This window comes from Heteronotia binoei, chromosome 5 (genome assembly GCF_032191835.1).
Source record: "Heteronotia binoei isolate CCM8104 ecotype False Entrance Well chromosome 5, APGP_CSIRO_Hbin_v1, whole genome shotgun sequence".
NCBI lineage: Eukaryota > Metazoa > Chordata > Lepidosauria > Squamata > Gekkonidae > Heteronotia > Heteronotia binoei.
In genome coordinates, this window is record NC_083227.1 from 129,578,045 (window position 1) to 129,594,577 (window position 16,533).

The 16,533-nt window shown below is 42.3% G+C and overlaps 2 protein-coding genes across 2 annotated transcripts in view; both read left to right on the forward strand.

The window, feature by feature from the left end:
* Positions 1-16,533, forward strand: part of LOC132572052 (collagen alpha-1(XXIII) chain-like) — a 66,278-nt gene that overhangs the window by 3,759 nt on the left and 45,986 nt on the right. The window contains exons 3-11 of the mRNA XM_060238839.1: positions 997-1,041; positions 3,627-3,689; positions 3,782-3,844; positions 3,939-4,001; positions 4,096-4,158; positions 4,254-4,316; positions 4,412-4,474; positions 14,431-14,475; positions 15,529-15,606. Of these exons, the coding sequence (XP_060094822.1) occupies positions 997-1,041; positions 3,627-3,689; positions 3,782-3,844; positions 3,939-4,001; positions 4,096-4,158; positions 4,254-4,316; positions 4,412-4,474; positions 14,431-14,475; positions 15,529-15,606 (546 nt within the window). The remainder of the gene's footprint in view (positions 1-996; positions 1,042-3,626; positions 3,690-3,781; positions 3,845-3,938; positions 4,002-4,095; positions 4,159-4,253; positions 4,317-4,411; positions 4,475-14,430; positions 14,476-15,528; positions 15,607-16,533) is intronic.
* Positions 13,883-16,533, forward strand: part of NME5 (NME/NM23 family member 5) — a 130,413-nt gene continuing 127,762 nt past the window's right edge. The window contains exon 1 of the mRNA XM_060240391.1: positions 13,883-13,893. The gene's annotated coding sequence lies outside the window, so the exon portion shown is untranslated. The remainder of the gene's footprint in view (positions 13,894-16,533) is intronic.

The following is a 16,533-nucleotide window of genomic DNA, read 5'->3' on the forward strand; positions in this document are numbered from 1 at the left end:
ACCTGGCCACAGAGGTGGCCAGTAGGCACCCCATCCCCGTGTGTGCCTCGCCCCCCCAGTGCCCCTTCCCCATCACTGCCACACTTGCCCTTGCTGCCCACCTCTCCACTGCCCTCCTCTGCCTTGCCACCTGCCAGGAGTGCTGCAGGTGGGAGGTAGTGGGGAAGGGGCACCGGAGGCGGCACAGCAACAGGTGCACTCAAAGACACTCGGGTATGAGGCACAGCAACTCTGAGAGCTTAGCAGTGCCTTCCTAAGCTGAGCTACACCATTCAAAGTCCATGAAAGTCAACCGGCTTGTGTGTTTCATCGGCTCTATTTCCAGCAGCCATTTGCAAGACTCCACCAAAGAAATAAAAATTCAGCAGCCATGCTCACATGAGTCATTGCTACAAACTACCGATTATACCCATGGATACAGTGGATGAAACAGCATTCCTCACTATTATGTCCCCAGGGCTGTTCCACATGGAATCATTCGCTGAAATATGACATGGTCCTCCAAGAAGTGAATCTCAGTGCTGTATTTCCCCAAGGCAGCTGAGTGTATACAGATGCATACAGATGTGTGGGTTTTTTGGACTGTGTTAGCTAGTTAAAGATCTGGCTGCCTTAATGGACCTTGGAAAGGCCAACAAGTATTTGTGGCTGAGACGGAAGGCACTTTATGACTAATGCACACTACTCAGTCAGAACCACACACAACATATGGCTACAAGATTTCATAAACATTAAATGTCATTACATTTCACTGCTCCTTGATATAGGTACATTGCAAACAAAGCAGCACTGAGCTAACTGATCGGATGTTTAGCTCTCATTTTAATAATAAAAAATTCTGTAGATGTGTCTCCCAAATTCTGACTTAGGGCTTGTTTGACTTTTTTGGGGGGGTGCTGGGCTTGCAGAGTGCCTAGCTGAGCTCTCACCACTGACCTGGCAAATATAACACACTTTTGTATTTCAGTGTCATCAATGTATGTTCTGTTTCATCAGGGTGATGCTGGAATCCCAGGAGCACCAGGGATTCAAGGACTAAAGGTAAACTTCATTTCTGTTCTCTTCTGTGCCTATTTGATATTTTTAATCATTTTTTTTACATAGTGCGAAGCACTAAAGCAGAGTCAATGCAATGTTTTTGTTGATGAATGAAAGACAAACATTTAATAGGACACAGTTCAGAAAACACAAGTAAGAAGATCCCCATAGAACTGTGATTTATTTAGAGTGTTCAGTAGAGAGTCTAAATACATTTGGTGATTGAGAGTCATGAAGCAACATTGATAGTCTAGAATGGATTGTTTACAACTATTATCAGCTACACTGACTCCAGATTGAGGACCAGATCAAGTTCAAGGTTCTGGTGCCCTTTAAAGCCCTTAACAGTCAGGACCAACCAGGCCCATAGCCAGAAAATGTTCGGGAGGGAATGGAGAAAGTGGTGGGGCCACCAAAAAAAATTAGAAACTCATGCATGCTGACTGGCCCCTGCTCCAGATGCGGGATTGTCAGTCATTGTGAACTGCATTATCCATGGAGGCCTCTCACCCCTACAACCCATCTGCTGCTGGAAAAGGGGGCTGGAGGGTAGGGCCTGCTGGCTGTAAAGGAGTGACAGGATGTGGCACAGCAACAGAGTGAGGGGGTGGGTAAGCACCAGTGCACCCTGAAAGCCGGGCACCATGGAGCTGGCCTCCTCTCTGGCTGGAAGATGTATGCATGCCTAAATGGCCAGCTGCTGGCAGGTGGGGAATTCGCCCATCACCTAGAGGGTGCAGATGTTGCTGGAGTTGCTCACACCTCACCTCCTTTCTTTTTTTTTCTCTTTTTTACCTCACCTCCTTTCGCAGCAAGCTGCCATGGCAGGGAGTCCTCTGAGTAGCTCAGAGAGCAGCATGGAATTGGAGGGCTTGCTGAAGATGAGAAAGAGTGAGAAATAACAGAGGGCAGCACGGGGCTTGCTGTGATGAGCACAATAAATAAAATTTAAGAATTGGAACTCTAGATAAGAACATGTGTCATGCAGTGGCCAAAAAAATTATATATATATATACACACACACACAAAATTTATATATATACACACTATGGCTAATAGCCACTGATGGACCCCTGCTCCATATTTTTATCTAACCCCCTCTTGGCTATGCTTGTGGCTGCCACCACCTCCTGTGGCAGTGAATTCCACATGTTAATCACCCTTTGGGTGAAGAAGTACTTCCTTTTATCCATTTTAACCTGACTGCTCAGCAATTTCATCGAATGCCCACAAGTTCTTGTATTGTGAGAAAGGGAGAAAAGTACTTCTTTCTCTATTTTCTCCATCCCATGCATAATCTTGTAAACCTCTATCATGTCACCCCACAGTCGACGTTTCTCCAAACTAGAGCCCCAAGCATTTCAACCTTTCTTCATAGGGAAAGTGTTCCAACCCTTTAATCATTCTAGTTGTCCTTTTCTGGACTTTTTCCAATACTATAATATCCTTTTTGAGGTGCGGTGACCAGAATTGTACACAGTATAACAAATGAGACTGTACGCTCGATTTATACAGGACCATTATGATACTGGCTGATTTGTTTTCAATTCCCTTCCTAATAATTCCCAGCATGGTGTTGGCCTTTTTTATTGCAACCACACACTGTCTTGACATTTTCAGTGAGTTATCTACCACAACCCCAAGATCTCTCTCTTGGTCAGTCACTGCCAGTTCACACCCCATCAACTAGTATTTGTAGCTGGGATTTTTGGCCCCAATGTGCATTACTTTGCACTTGAAAACATTGAACCTCATCTGCCACGTTGACGCCCATTCACCCAGCCTCAACAGATCCCTTTGGAGTGCCTTACAATCCTCTCTGGTTCTCACCACCTTGAACAATTTAGTGTCATCTGCAAACTTGGCCACTTCACTGCTTACTCCCAACTCCAAATCATTAACAAACAAGTTAAAGAGCATGGGACCCCGTACTGAGCCCTGCGGCACCCCACTGCTTACCATCCTCCACCGCAAAGACTGCCCATTTATACTCACTCTCTGCTTCCTATTAATTAGCCAGTTTTTGATCCACAAGAGGACCTGTCCTTTTATTCCATGACTCTCGAGCTTACTAAGGAGCCTTTGATGAAGAACTTTATAGCCCTGGTCCCAGCCTGGTGGAACACTCTTCCAGGAGAGATCAGGGCCCTGCAAAATGTGGTACAATTCCACCAGGCTCCTAGCTGTTGGGCTGTTGGTCATTGTATTGGTCCAAAGGGAGAGAAAGCCATAGATGGACTTCCAGTCTGGCCTCTCACACCTTCCCTTCTCCCCCTGCTTTCCCCTTCTTCCCTTCTTAGTCATTCTGCATACCTACCCTGTGTGAATTTTCATGCCATCTTGATTTTTTCAGAAATAATCATATTGATTTTACAGTTTTTATGGGTTTTGTTTAATTATATGTTGTATTTAGAAAGCTTTTAATTGTATATTTGTAAGATGTTGTCACTCGTTCTGATCCGGCTTTGGGGAGAGCAGGCTACAAATAAAATAAAATAAACATTAATTAATTAAACATTAGTCAATAAAAATGTAACTTTTTTAGGACTTAAGATACTAAGTTTCTTTGTAATTTGTGTTATTTTAAGGGAGAACAAGGAAGTGTTGGGCCAAAGGGAGAAAAAGGTACAGATGGGATTCCAGGGCCACAGGTAAGCATTCATGGAACACAATATTTTGAACAGTAAAAGGAACTGCAAGTTTTTCTTGAACCTCTTTCCTGAACCTTTTCCAACTGCTACAGGGAGAACAAGGAAGTATTGGCCCAAAGGGAGAGAAAGGCATAGAAGGGCTTCCAGGACCACCAGTAAGTATCTTACAGACCAATGTTAAGAGAAAGGGAAGTGCTGCTAAAAAAACTCCTTGAACCTCTTTCCTTGAACTTCTTTCAACTGTCATAGGGAAAACAAGGAAGCATTGGCCCAAAGGGAGAGAAAGGCAAATATGGGCTTCCAGGGCCACAGGTAGGTATCACCATCAGCAGTACTAACAATAGTAACATCCTGCTTAGGAACTTTCCTTGAACATCTTTCATTAAATTTCTTTTAACTGCTATAGGGAGAACAAGGAAATATTGGCCCAAAAGGAGAGAGAGGCATAGATGGGCTTCCAGGGCCACAGGTAGGTATTTTACTTAATAGTACTAACAGTAGTAAAGTCCCTGCTTAGGAACTTTCCTTGAACATCTATCATTAAGCTTCTTTTAACTGGTATAGGGAGAACAAGGAAGTGTCGGGCCAAAGGGGGAGAAAGGCATAGATGGGCTTCCAGGGCCACAGGTAGGTATCATCATACTCAACAGTACTAACATCAGTAAAACCCCTGCTTAGGAACTTTTCCTTGAACTTCTTTCATTAAACTTCTTTCACTACAGGGAGAAAAAGGAAGTATTGGCCCAAAGGGGGAGAGAGGCATAGATGGGTTTCCAGGGCCACAGGTAGGTATTGTACTTACTAGTACTGTGTATGTGTTAAGTGCCATCATGTCACTTCCAGCTTATAGTTACCATATGAATTATTGTCCTCAAAGCAACCTATTGTTAACAGCCTTGTTCAGGTCTTGCAAACTGAGGGCTGTGGCTTCCTTTATAGAGCCAGTCCATCTAGTGTCTTCTCATAACATGACCAAAGTACAATAGCCTCACTTTAGCCACTTTAGCTTCTATGTAAAGTTTAGGCTTGATTTCATCTAGAACTACTAGTTTGTCTTTTGGGGTGGTCCACGGTATGCATAAAACTCTCCTCCAACCCCACATTTCAAAAGAATCAACTTCCTTCCTTTCAGCTTTCTTCAACTTTTTTTCTTTCATTGTCCAGCTTTCACGTTGATATATAGTAATGGGGAATATTATGGCATGAATTAACTTGATCTTGGTTGCCAGCAATACATCTTTACACTGAAGAATCTTTTTCTATCTCTTTTAAGGCTGCCCTTCCCAGTCTCAATCTTCTCCTGATTTCTTGGATTCAGTCTCAATTTTGGTTGGTGGAGCCAAGGAATAGAACATCTTTAACAATTTCAATTTCTCCATCATCAACTTTAAAGTTCTGAAACCCCCCCAGTACTCATTACTTTTGTCTTGATGTTCAGTTGTAATCCTGCTTTGCCACTTTCTGCCCTCACCTTCATCAATTGCTGTTTTTGTTGGAGTCAGCAACTCAACATGCAAAGACTTGGGGGGATGCTACATCACTCCAAGTGTGCATAGGTGCTATCTCCGTGAATGAGATGCCTCTCTTTGTTTTCATCTGGGAGCTGCCTCTGACCCCTCCCCCCTCCAATGAACCACCACCAGACAATATCTACAGAGCTGCCGTAGGCAAGCTTCCTCATTTAGTGCTGACAAGAAGACCTGACATTGCAATAGCTGTAAGTATATTATCCAGAAGGGTTAGCACACCCACCACAAAGGACTGGACTGCACTTTAAAAGAGCCAGTTTGGTGTAGTGGTTAAGTGTGCGGACTCTTATCTGGGAGAACCGGGTTTGATTCCCCACTCCTCCACTTGCACCTGCTGGAATGGCCTTGGGTCAGCCATAACTCTGGCAGAAGTTGTCCTTGAAAGGGCAGCTGCTGTGAGAGCCCTCTCCAGCCCCACCCACCTCACAGGGTGTTTGTTGTGGGGGAGGAAGGTAAAGGAGATTGTGAGCCGCTCTGAGACTCTTCAGAGTGGAGGGCGGGATATAAATCCAATATCTTCTTTATCTTCTTCTTCTTGATGAGGTACTTAAAGGGTATTGCAGCTCTTTCAACTGAGACTGCCAGCAATCAACAATCCCACTTTATTGGGATATGCAGATGCAAACTGGGCTGGAGAAGACATATCAGCAGTTATGTATTCTTTGGGAGTGGTGCTATAAGTTGTGCAAGTTGTAAACAAGGAATTATTGCCCACTCAGGGGCAACTTGTCAAGCTACAGTACTGTCCCATTGAGAAGACAACAGCAGACATTTATCAAACTGCCACCAAGAGACAATACCAAGACTTGCAAGACAACCTGAACATTGTGAACATTAACAGCATAAAGAGTTGAGAGGGAGTGTTGGAGAGAGCTACTCAGCATGCAAGGAAATGGGGGGGGCTACATCACTCCAAGTGTGTATAGGTGTTATCTCCTTGAATGGGTTTGCTGTCTTTGTCTTAACCTGACAAAGCTGCCCTCTGCCCCCTCCTCTCTCTTTGCCCTTTTACTGACTTCACATCTTCTTAATATTGCATGCAGAGAAATGTCTTTGCAGGTCCCTCCTATAGATACAATGCCCTCATATTCCCACACACATGATACTGAACAAACTGGCTATTTGTGATAGGGAAAGTATTCTATAGATTAGGCTTCTCTCTCTTATTTTGACTGAATGTGAACTGGATCTATGTCAACAAATGCAAGTTTATCTTTTTTGCAATATCATGGGAGATTTATTTATTGCACTCAGTATCACACTACTGTGACTGGGCAAAACTCTGCTATATTAATCAGATATCCCAATAGTTATCTTCTGCCAGTAATGTGGTGTCAACTGCATATTTTCAAATTGTTAATGTTCTCTCCACCAATTTTCACTCCACTTTCATCTAAATCTAATCCAGTTTCCCTTATGATATTCTGCATATAGACTGAAGAGAATGGGAGATAAAATACATCCTTGTCTGACCCCTATGGCAATTGGAAACCGTTCTGTTTCTCCATATTCTGTGCTAACAGTAGCCTCTTCTATAGGTTGTGCATCAAAACAATCAGATGCTGTGGCACACACATTTCTTTTAAAACCAGCCATGGCTTTTCATGATCCAGACAGTCAAAAGCATTGTTATCTATGAAACACAAGCTGGTTTTCTTCTGAAATTCTCTAGTATGCTCCAGTAACCAATTAAAATTTCTCTAGTGTCTCTTTCTTTTCTGAATCCAGCTTGAACATATGGCATTTCTCATTCCATATATGGCTAACAGTCCTGTTGTATGATGTTGAGCATCACTTTATTTGTGGTGAGAAATTAATGGGATGGTCTTTGCTGGAGTCTTTGACATCTCCTTTTTTAATTAGAACGTAAATTGAGTGAGTCTATGTGAGCCATTGTTTTGTTTTCCATATTTGTTGGCACAATCTTGTTAATATTTTGATGGATTCAGTTTCTGTGGTTTGGAATAGTTCTATTGATATTCCACCTACTCCTGGTGATTTGTTTCTCCTAATTGCTTTCAGAGCAGCTTTCCCTTCACTTTCTAGAACTTGAGGTTCTTCTTCAAAAAATTCTTCTTGTTAGTACTTACAAGTATTGATGGTAGTAAAATGCCTGCTTAGAAATCTTTGAACTTCTTTCCTTAAACTTCTTTTAACTGGTGTAGGTGAATAAAGAAGTGTTGGGGCAAAGGGGAAGAAGGGCATAAATGGACTTCCAGGGGCACAGGTAGGTATTGTACTCACCAATACTAAGAGTAGTAAGATTCCTGCTTATGAACTTCCATTAAATATGCTGAAAGTTTAATCCACCTCAGTTCCTCATAAGGTACTGGAGGAACAAAAAGCCACAAAATGGGCACAGCCATCAGTCTGTGACTCCTTTATTTATTGAGCTCCTTTTTCTCATTTGTCCTATTCCTTAATCACCTTTCTCTTGCCCCTTTTCTTTCTTGTTTAAATGAATGTCGGTGAGGACAGAGACACTGGACAAGAGAATCTGAGCTTTTAGGCTAGAATCAATGTCTAGAATCCTTCATTTTCTCAAACTGCTGCTGGACTGGCTTCAAACTGATATTCGATGCCAGCAAAAATGAACTTTACAGCAGTTATTAGACTCAATATAATAATTCTAAATTTCTTAGCAATCATAGCAGCATAGTTCAGTAGCAACATCTCTGGCTTGAATGGAACTAACAAAGCAGTTCTGAATCCTTCCCCATATATCACCTATCAGAAGTCCCAAATAAATATTTTAGGTATGTTTTAAGATCTTTGTGGCCTCACAGCAATGTACACCAGCATAATAATTAAGAAACCAGCACAAAAATTTGAGATAATGCTACAGTTGCCAATCCTGTGTGTTGATCACAGTGCCACATAAGAAAAGGGCAGCATACCTTTCTGACTGTGCTGCTGAGCCAGGTAAGGACATTGTCAACCCACACCATGCTATTTACTGAATACTCAAATTGTAGAATCTTCTTCTAGAAACTGTTTTGAAAAACTTTTTTTTTTCCCTGGAGAGGGTGAAAAACTTCACTTTTTCAGAGGATATTAATCTGGGTTATATTTTGCATTTGGTTTGGATTTGTATTCTGCTGATGTTTTATACTGATTTTATTTATCTAAATTTATTTTTAGATTGCTTTGAGTATACAGAACAGTGGTGTATAAATGTTTTATGTGTTCACTCATATTATTTTACAAGACTCGTATACTTCTCTATACAGATCACAACAAATATTAAAAGCAATTAAACCAAAAAATCAAAAAATCAAAAGCAGCACAAGGATAAGCAACATAAAAATGGTTCACATGTCACAATCCAATATCAGATGTTCAAATCAAAAGTATAGTCATAACCTGCTCCTATTAGGAACCAAGAAGGAGGGACAAGCAGACATTATATAGCAGCAAGTTCCATAAAATTAGGGCAACTATTAAGAAGGTTGTCATCTGAACAGCCTTGTTTCTACCTGAGATGGCCTCATTGGCAAATCATGGAGAGTGAGAAGATTAATAAAGAAGTACCGTATTTTACGGTCCATAAGACACTCCAGACCATAGGATGCACCTTCCTCCTGGGGGCGATCCGCTGCCTCCGCCTCCGATCCCGGCGCTTCCCCCGCGCCTGCCTGCCTGGCTCCAGCTCTGCTTCCAGCAAGCACTGGGATCGCTCCACGCTGCCCCCACCGCAAACCCATCGCTTCCTCCATGCCTGTCTGCCTGGCTCCAGCTCTGATGCTTAAAGCAAGCGCTGGGATCGGAGGGTGGAGGGAGTGATCCTGGCGCTTGCTGTAAGTGTCAGAGCTGGAGCCAGGCAGACAGGCACGGAGGAAGCAAGCTTGCCACCTCCGCAGCCAGCGCTCGCGAAGCACTGGGTTTGCGGTGGGGGCAGCGTGGAGCGATCCCAGCGCTTGCTGGAAGCAGAGCTGGAGCCAGGCAGGCAGGCGCGGGGGAAGCACCGGGATCGGAGGCGGAAGCAGCTGATCCCCGCCCCCGGAGGAAGGTACATCCTATCGTCCCTTCGCTCCATAAGACGCACACACTTTTTCCCCCACTTTTTTTTGGCGGGGAGGAAGTGCGTCTTATGGTCCGAAAAATATGGTAGGTATTTTTCATGCACCTTGGACCCAAACAATTTAGGTCTTTAAAGGTCAAAAACAGCATCTTAAATTGTGTCTTGTAATTTAATTTAATTGCATATTAGGCCACGCACCCCTGATGTAGCTAATCCTTCAAGAGCTTACAAGGCTCTTTTTTGTAAGCTCTTGGAGGATTGGCTACATCAGGGGTGTGTGGCCTAATATGTAAAGGAGCTCCTGCTAGAATTCCACTTCTGTTTATAAGCAAATGTTAACTTCTTGTCAGTCAGCTGATGGTTTCCTGAGGATATCTTTTGGATCCAGTAACCAACAGAGGTGGACCATTTTAATAGGTCCCTCCACATGCTTGCAGAGACTAGGATTACATTAATTACATTTAATACATTAAACCAAACTCTTCTTAGATGTCTTTTTTGAGACAGGATTAAGACTGATGCATTTCATACTCGCTTCAGCAGCACATATAACTGAAGTTGGAACAATACAAGAATGATGTATTTCCAGTTCTACATTAGTGCCTTTATAGTATGTGCAATATAAGCAGTGGAATCTCAACACATCCACCATAAGTCCAGCTTCATAAGTAAACTGACATTATCATGCCAGCAAATTGAGTAGCCTTTCAAGCTATTAGCCTTCTTGACTTAGGCACACAGCCTGCAGTGTTCATGTTCCTCAGTGAAAGAGAAAGTGGTGATCATGGCAGGTCAACAGGAAGCGGCAAGACAGATTTTGTTGTTCAGTTGCACAGTCGAGTCCGACCCTTTGCGACTCCATGGGCAAAGTCATGCCAGGCCCTCCTGTCTTCCACCATCCTCCGAAGTCTGTTCAAATTCGTGTTAGTTACATCAGTAACACTGTCCAGCCATCTGAGGTTGTTGATGTTTTCCCCGGCAATCTTAATTCCGGCTTCTGCTTCATCCAGGCCAGCATTCCGCATGATGACTCTGCATATAAATTAAATAAGCAGGGTGACAATATACATCCTTGCCGAACTCCTTTTCCTATTCTAAACCAATCAGTTGTTCCATATTGCATTCTGACAGTTGTTTCTTGACCCTTATACAGGTTTCTCAGGAGACATGTGAGGTGGTCTGGTACTTCCATCTCTTTAAGGACTTGACACAGTTTGTTGTGATCCACACAATCAAAGGCTTTAATGTAGTCAATGAAACAGAAATAGGCGTTTTTTCTGATACTCCCGTGCTTTCTCCATAATCCAGCGAATGTTGGCAATTTGATCTCTAGTTCCTCTACCTCGCCGAAACCCAACTTGAACTTCTGGTAGTTCCCTATCTACATACTGCTGAAACCTAGCTTGTAGAATTTTTAACATGACCTTGCTGGCATGTGAAATGAGTGCAATGGTGCAATAGTTTGAATATTCTTTGGCATTACCCTTCATTGGGATTGGAATATAAACTGACCTTTTCCAATCGTGTGGCCACTGTTGTGTTTTTCAAATTTGTTGACATAATATATACATCACTTTAACAGCATCATCTTTTAAGACTTTGAATAGCTCAACTGGGATACCGTAATCTCTGCTCGCTTTGTTGTTAGTAATGCCTTCTAAGGCCCATTTGACTTCACATTCCAGAATGTCTGGCTCAAGGTCAGCGATTTCACTGTCATGGTTGTCAGGAACACTGAGATCCTTCTTGTACAATTCTTCTGTGTATTCTTGCCACCTCTTCCTGATCTCATCTGCTTCTGTTATGTCCCTACTGTTTTTGTCCTTTATCATGGCCATCTTTGCACAAAACATTCCCTTGATTTCTCCAGTTTTCTTAAAGAGATCTCTTGTCCTTCCCATTCTATTATTTTCCTTTATTGCTTTGCATTGTTCCTTCAGGAAGGCCTCCTTATCTCGCTATTCTCTGAAAATCTGCATTCAGTTGGGTGAATTTTTCCTTTTCACCTTTGCCTTTTGCTTTTCTTCTTTCCTCAGCTATTTGTAAAGCCTCATCAGACAGTCACTTTACTTTCTTGGATTTCTTTTTCTTTGGGATGGTGCTGATTGCTGTCTTCTGTACAATGTCATGAACCTCCTTCCATAGTTCTTCCAGCACTCTGTCTATCAACTCTAGTTCCTTAAACCTATTCTTCACCTCCACTGTATATTCATAAGGAATGTGATCAAGGTCAAACCTGAATGACCTAATGGCTCCCCCAGTTTTCTTCAGTTTAAGCCTAAATTTTGCAATGAGTAGCTCTTGATCTTAGCTGCAGTCAGCTCCAGGTCTTGCTTTTGCTGACTGTAAGGAGCTTCTCCATCTTTGCAGAGTATATAATCAATCTGATTTCTTTGTTGCCCATTAGGTGATGTCCATGTGTAGAATTGTCTTTTAGGTTGTTGGAAGAGGGTGTTCACTGTGACCAGTTTGTTCTCTTGACAAAACTCTATTAGTCTTTGCCCGGCTTCCTTTTGTTCTCCAAGGTCAAACTTGTCAGTTGTTCCGCTTACCTTTTGACTTCCTACTTTGGCATTCCAGTCCCCTATGATGAGGAGGACATCTTTTTTTGGAGTTAATTCTAGAAGGTGTTGTAGATCTTCGTAGAACTGGTCCACTTCAGCCTCTTCTGCATCAGTGGTTGGGGCATAGACTTGGATTACTGTGATATTGAATGATTTGCCTTGGATATGGACCGAGATCATTCTGTCATTTTTGAGATTGTATCCCATTATTGCCTTCCTCATTCTCTTGTTAACTATAAAGGCCACACCATTTATTCTACGGGACTCTTGCCCACAATAATAGATGTAGTGATCCTCTGAGTTAAATTCACCCATTCCTGTTGATTTTAGTTTGCTGATTCCCAAGATGTCGATGTTCAGTCTTGCCATTTCTTGTTTGACTTCATCCAGTTTACCTTGATTCATAGATCTTACATTCCACGTTCCAATGCAGTATTGTTCTTTGCAGCATTGGACTTTCCTTTCACCATCAGATGCATCCATTCCACAGCTGAGCATCCTTTCAGCTTTGGCCCAGCCGCTTCACTCTTTCTGTGGTTACTTGGACTTGCCCTTTGCTCTTCCCCAGTAGAATATTGGGCACCTTCTGACCTGAGGGGCTCATTTTCCAGCGCCATATATTTTAGCCTTCTGTTACTGTCCATGGGATTTTCTTGGCAAGAATACTGGAGTGGGTTGCCATTTTCTTCTCCAGTGGATCACATTTTGTCTGGGTTCTCAGCTGTGGCCTGTCCATCTTGGGTGGCCCTGCATGGCATAGCCCACAGCCTCACTGAACCGCACAAGCCCTCTCACCACATCAAGGCAGCAATCCATGAGAGGGGGCAAGACAGATACCATGAACCAATATTCAGTTCACTGGCATGCTTGTTAGTGACTTTTGTTATGAAGACAGGAAGATCCAGCTGTGAACACTCATTCAGTTTTACATCTTTCTTCATGCTAAGCTGCAGCACTTTAGAACTCGTTCCATGATGACTCATGAGCCTTAGCTTAGAAATAAGAGAACTACAGCAAAAAGGAGGGAAATAGCTTTGTTTATGCAAAGTCAATTTAACAAATTCCTGGGTGTGTTTTTTTTATTATTGGTCTGCTTCATGGAGTTTGCATCCAACCATACATCACACTTTGATGTATCATGGCTTTTTTTGTGCGTGAGAACACCCTCAAGCGTACTTATTTCAAAATGTGATTATAATCTTGATTTGTAATGCTGATGTACCAGATACTCGGTTGGATTGTTAGCTTTTGTGTTTTTGTTTTTTAAAAAATAATTTTTATTAAGCTAAAGTCCAAGTAACAACATTATAAAATAGTTAGAAAAAAAGAAAAAAATTATACAGAAGTATATGACATAATCATATCAACCTAAACTAATCTAATACATCTATTACTGTCTATAGGAGCTAATCATAGAAAAAGAATACTATTTTTAGATTGTTAGCTTTTGTGAAGGGGTGTTTGTTTTTAATATTTGCCATGTTAATTTCATAATTGTTTTTAAATGGCTTGGCTTTTTAGTAATGTGGTGCTGGTAATGTTAGGTCCCAACTGGGGATGGGCACAGAACATGAAAATGGTGATTTGGCTCATGATTCGTTGGGTTGCCCAAATTGGTGGTTCAGTTCATTTAAGTTTTTTTAATTTCCCAAACAATTCATGGTTCATTGGTTCGTTCAGTTCAGGGAGGTGCAGAACAGCCCCCAAGTGGGCTAGAGATGCCAAACTTGTGGCAAACTCTTCAGCGGACTCTTCTCTACCAGCTTTCCAAGTTTATGCAAATTGGAATTTGGGAGACCAAAGCTATAGCCCCCCCAAAGCAGGTGACCCCAGTAAACTACTATCTGAAAGTATATCAAGCTGGGGAGACAATGTGAAGCCACCCTGCAGCTTCCTTTTGGTTTCATCCCCAGGAAGCTTGGAAACTGACTAGATGCTGCAGCTCAGCCCTTTCAGCCCCTGTACTTCTGTTCAGTTTCCACTGAAACTGACTAAAAGCTGCAGGGGGCTGGGGAGAGCACAGCTGTGGCATCTAGTCAGTTTCACTGGAAACTGACCAGAAGTGCAGGGGCTAGGTAAGCCGAGCTGCGGTGTCTAGTCACTTTCACTGACTAGAAGCACAGTGTCCAGGAAAGCTAAGCTGTAGCATTTAGTCAGTTTTAGTGGAGCTGAGTTTCAGCATCTAGTCAGTTTCAGTGGAAGCTGACCAGAAGCACAGGCCACTGGGAAGAGTGGAGCTGCTGCTTCTAGTCAGTGTCACTGGAAACTGACCAGAAGCGCAGCACCTGAAGAATCGTACCAGCACCAGGCTGTCTGGAAAAACAAAACAAACGTGAACCAAACAACATGCCAAGAAGAAAGGCTGGTTCATTTCATGTGTGGCAGGATCAGATGAACCAGTTCAAAACAACCCATGAATTGGACATTTTTAGCATGAATCATGATTCGTGGTTCGGTTCATGCCCATTCCTACTCCCAGCTGGCTGCAGGAGGTTTTAGTGCCTTTGGCTGATGTAGCAAAATTGTTTTAAGTCTTTAAAAACTGTTGTTGCTTGTGTAGTGCTCCTGAAGTCACATTGCATATCAGTATTATTGTCACTGGATTAATAAGCATTGCTTGTTTTCAGGGGGGACCTGGTGAAAGGGGAGCAGATGGACACATTGGGCCAAGGGTATGGATTTTTTTTTCATCCTATAACTCACTAAAGTATATAAAGTCCTTAAGGGATTTTATTAGTTTTATGTCATTAGGATGGTGCTTAGAAAAATGTATGATTTGTTACACAGGGAGGATAGCAATAGACTACATTAGATAAACCAGCTTGACTGACAGCCATATAAATATCCAATAGAAACTTATTTAATTGGAATCTGCCTTCCTGGTTTTTGTTTGTAGACTTATAGTTAGGGGTGGATATTAGTGGTGGTGGAAAGTGCTGTCAAGTCACAGCTGGCATAGGAACCCTCTAGGGTTTTCATGGCAAGAGACATACAGAGGTGGTTTGCTGTTTCCTTCCTCGGCATAGTGATTGTGGACTTCCTTGGTAATCTCCCTTCAAATACTAACCAGGGCCAACCCTGCTTAGCTCCCAAGATCTGATGAGATCAAGCTAGTCTGGGTTATCTAGGGCATGGCAGGAATGAATACTAGGGATCAGGGCCATCTTAACAGCATTATGGGCCCCGGGCAAAGCAGTGTACTGGGCCCCTACGACAACTACTCATATATTCACAAACTATCAATACCTGGTTATTAGTACTGTATCATACACAGATTAGTATGGGGCCCGTATGCTCGTGGGGCCCACGGGCAAGTGCCCTTCGGGCCCATGCGTTAAGACAGCCCTGCTAGGGATGGCTATTTTACAAGTTGTAGAAAATTCTTAATGTGAATTTGTGTGACTAATTGTTATCTTCCATACTGTTGTGCCATCAAATGTTTGAACACCAAGAATCCTTTCATACTAAAGGAGCAGCTCTCAAGTCACATGTCTTGGTATAGTTCCAATGACTTCAGTGGGACTAGTTCATAGCAGTGTAAATGTTGCACGGTTCTTGCTGCAATGGATAATAAGAATAATTCGATTGGTAATCAAAGCACTGAACTGTTTCAGTGTTGCATTAGAATTAATTTAGCTTCTTAAAAGCATATGAAAAACAGCATGTTTTGTTTTTCACCTCACTAGTATCACCTTTCTTTGCTTTTTTTTGTTTTCTTTTCACAGGGCCCTCCTGGCATGAAAGGAGAACAGGGTGATACTGTAGTAATTGACTATGATGGCAGAATTTTGGAAGCTCTCAAGGTAACTTCTATGCAATAATGTAATAGTTCCACTTCTGATGGAGTGAATTGATCAACCAGGATCAACAAGTTTTGTGTACAGCCACCTTGGGGGGCGGGATGTTCAGGGTCCAAATAATCTGTTTGCATGTATGAAAAGGAACTGCACCTGCACAGTGATCTTTTTGTGACAGTCATACAGCCAGTGAGGAAGGCTGCTATTCACTTGCCAGCAGTGAAGGACAATCAGTGGCAAAAGACCTTGAAATAAGAAGGATGAAGACAGAATAGCAGTACAGGGGGAAATAATACCTGCTGGTTCTGTAATGAAGTGAGTTTCAAATGTGGTGTCTTCTGCACTGCCTGTACCAGACTAGTGCAATTGTTCTTCTGGTGCTATGTCTCTGTATCTTGGTCCCTGTGTTGGTTCTGTAAGAGTGAAAACTAGTGAACAACAACAACAAAACCCTTCACTGTTCATCGTACTGACAGCCAAACTGTCTCTAGCAGCAGCTGCAGGCGGCTGCTAGAACAACTGCAGGCAAATTCAGGGACATCTGGAGAGCCTTTCAAGGGAGATTCAGGTATGGTAGTTATGGCTGCCTATATTTTTACACAGTAATGTGTGTTATGTGGACAAACAGCTCCTCCAAGTGACTCACAAATGAAATTATCAAGTAGTTGTTCTCACAATTTGTAACTTCAGTCTATGAATGAAGACTATCAAGAAATTGATAGGTGAGGAAATTCCGTTTTCTGCAAAAATAATTTTCTAAGTGGTATTCTTTTTCTATTGAGAAAAGATCATTTTAATCTTCCCATTCTAGCTAATGTCAAAACATTTGAGCAACATAAATATTCAATTCCAGATGTATTTGAAAACCACCCTAATTGTTTTATAACAGGCTACAGGGAAAATCAAATTGACGGTAATTGCTGTTTGCCAGAT